General features: G+C 31.5%; 1 protein-coding gene across 1 annotated transcript; it reads right to left on the bottom strand.

Annotated features, from left to right (window-relative positions):
* Window positions 1–387: 387 nt before the first annotated feature.
* Window positions 388–2712, bottom strand: LOC107801217 (heavy metal-associated isoprenylated plant protein 35-like). The gene is made up of 3 exons (XM_016624500.2): window positions 2281–2712; window positions 1822–1897; window positions 388–814 (listed from the first exon to the last, which is right to left on the bottom strand). The coding sequence occupies exons 1-3, from the start codon at window positions 2497–2499 to the stop codon at window positions 666–668; spliced, it is 444 nt and encodes a 147-aa protein (XP_016479986.1). The 5' UTR covers window positions 2500–2712; the 3' UTR covers window positions 388–665.
* Between the last annotated feature and the right edge of the window lie 204 nt (window positions 2713–2916).

Raw genomic sequence — 2916 nt, forward strand, 5'->3', positions numbered from 1 at the left:
ATGTTAGCGTCATTTATTTATCTAATAATGTTGATTTGACGAATTACTATCTTGATATTCTAATGTAACTTCATGTCATTTTGTGTGCTGACTTTGTTTTTCAATTACATAATATAATAAACATTGTAATTATTAGTATGCATTTGGACAATATTTACTTGAAGTTGCAAAATAATATTTAAAAGTTTGGTTAATTTGGACATGTAATTTGTCAACTTCAACTTGAAATATTATTTGCAAAATAATGTATGTATTAATTTTTGGTTCGTTATTTATACTTCGAACATTGAAACAGAGAATTTAGAATAAAAAATTTGTTTGAAAAGTATTTCTCATCAAGTGAAGTTTATCATGACATCTTATTGGAGTACAATTTATCTGTACAAATCAATCCAAATGTACACATGCTTCATTTTTAAGCTGAAGATACAATTTCATCTCCTTCTTCTTTTCCATTAATACCACGACAAACAACATATACCATGTATTTTCATCGGACCTTACGTGAATGCAATGGATATAATATGTGCGCAGACTTTACCCCTATCTCATGAAAATAAAGAGGTTATCTCTGAATGATCCTCGACTACGTCACAACATTTCAAAGCAAGTTTGAAAAAGAAAATAGCGATGACTTTAAGAAGTCATCTTGGGTAGGTTCCACATTATAACGAGTCATCATGTGGAGTGTTCCAACTTGAAAGCTCGGCATTTTTGACGACTTTTGAAACGCTCTCCAAAACTTGGAAAGGTAATACATCTCCAATAACAACCACCTTCTTGGTTTCAAGGTCTACTTGATACATTGTTACCCCTGTTTGACATGAATTTGATTAGAACATCATTTAGAATTACTACTAGGTACAACCTTACTTCATTAAGTACAACAAAATTGCTATATATGTCACCTTATTGGAAGAAAAAAAACAGTCCGGTGTATAAGGCACTTCGCATTCATATAGGATTCGGGAAAGGCATACACCATAAAAAGTGTGACACAAATAGCCTACATGAATGCAACTATTAGTGGTTGCTTTTACAGCTCGAACCAATGACCTATACCTCACACGGAGACAACTTTATCGTTGCTCCAAGGCTCTCATTCTGCTCTAAGGCTCGCCTTACGGACAACATCTTATATATTCCCTCTGATCCACTTTAATTGATTTTTTGGATGTTTTCACACATATTAATGAATCCATCTATTAGCATTAATTAACAATAAAATTGACCATATTAACTTTAATTTGTTCATTGAGAATAAATAAGAAGTGACTGAGAAGTTAGAGCTTACTTTCTATAGTGTGAAAGTTCTTTATATCTTCAAATTAAAATGACGTATAGCAACAAATAGCTGTCTATAGTACACCTAAATTGGTAATCTAAAGACAAGATATATAATCTACATTCTACGGTTCAACTATTGTGTTTCAACACCGAGCAAGTTGGTGTTGACTATATATATAAATTCTCACCGACCATGCCACTCATTCACTACTAAAAATATAGGAATTAGTGACTGCGAAATTTTGTAGCTAAATAGAAAAAATCATTGTTAATTCTATTAAGCGACAACAAATTATCAAAAGATTCTGTTAGCTACAAGCAATTTAGCGACATATTAGTGACAAAGTTCGTAGTTAATTCCATTTTTTTTTTGTAGTGGTTTAGTTTAAACTCGGATAAAAATATATATGTATCGTCAAATCAGTATACATAAATAAATAAGTTAAATCATAGAAGCTATTACTGTTAAGATAATGACCTTTTTTTCCATAAATCAATTATGAGGTCAATTATGAGCAAGTGACTTGACAATACCTTCCATTTTGGAGATATGTTTCTCAACTTTCCTTGCACAACCATTGCAATGTATGGACACTCTTAGCACCACCACCTACACCATATTTTTACAAAGTTCAATAATAAGGCTTCACATTCATATTCACTTTCTTAAAATGAAAATTCCCTTTAATCTCAATCAAAACATATACACAAATGTTGTCCAAACTAACTTAAAAGAAAATCAACAAACATTTTTTCAATTAGATTGTTCGATATTTATGGTCAATTGACCACCCTTCATCGAATAATTACATTGTGTATATAGGTCAAAAATATTAGGTTTTAAAGGTATACAACATATATTGAACACCCTTTCTCGAATTTTTTTCCCACTTCTTTCAAGTTTGAACTCGTTGTTGAGCTTGACTACCAAAGGGGGATGATCTTACACTTATTGGAGAAACATGAAGATTAATTTGGAATTTGAAAACATACCTTAGGCTTCAAATGGAAAGCTAGAGTTGGAGGTCCCACATTAATGACATCTTTCGATCTCACCAAATGTTCATCTTCTTGGGAACTATTCATCAATGGCTTCCTTTCTAACAAATCATCATGATTTCCAAAATCATTGATGCAAAAACAAGATCCTGATCCAGAAGAAGAAAGAGTACTAAAACAGTCTAAAACTTTGCCAAAACTTAGCTTCCCCATTCTAGAATAACAAATTTTTGCCCATATATATATCACCTCTTCTCTTTCTACGGGAAAGAAAAAGTTTAACAAAGACCAATGAAGCTAGTGAGGAAGAGAAGAGAGTCTGGACTACTAAACCATTTTTGTAGGGAGGATAAAGTAGAAGGTAGTAGTTAAGATGGAGGAACAAATAGCGACGGATCCACAATTTAAATTTGAAGGATTTAATATTTAATAATTCTAATAATGGACTTGTTATACTTTAAAAATTATGGGTACAAAATTTAATATTTATTGAATTCTAGGAATTTTCACGTATATATTTATTATATTCTTTAGTTATATTCTAAAAGAAGGGGTAGTCCGGTGTATAAAGTATTTCGTATTCACGCAGGATTCGGAAAAAGATCGCACCTTAAGAGATGTAATACAGAT

Source organism: Nicotiana tabacum, chromosome 8, assembly GCF_000715075.1.
Source record: "Nicotiana tabacum cultivar K326 chromosome 8, ASM71507v2, whole genome shotgun sequence".
NCBI lineage: Eukaryota > Viridiplantae > Streptophyta > Magnoliopsida > Solanales > Solanaceae > Nicotiana > Nicotiana tabacum.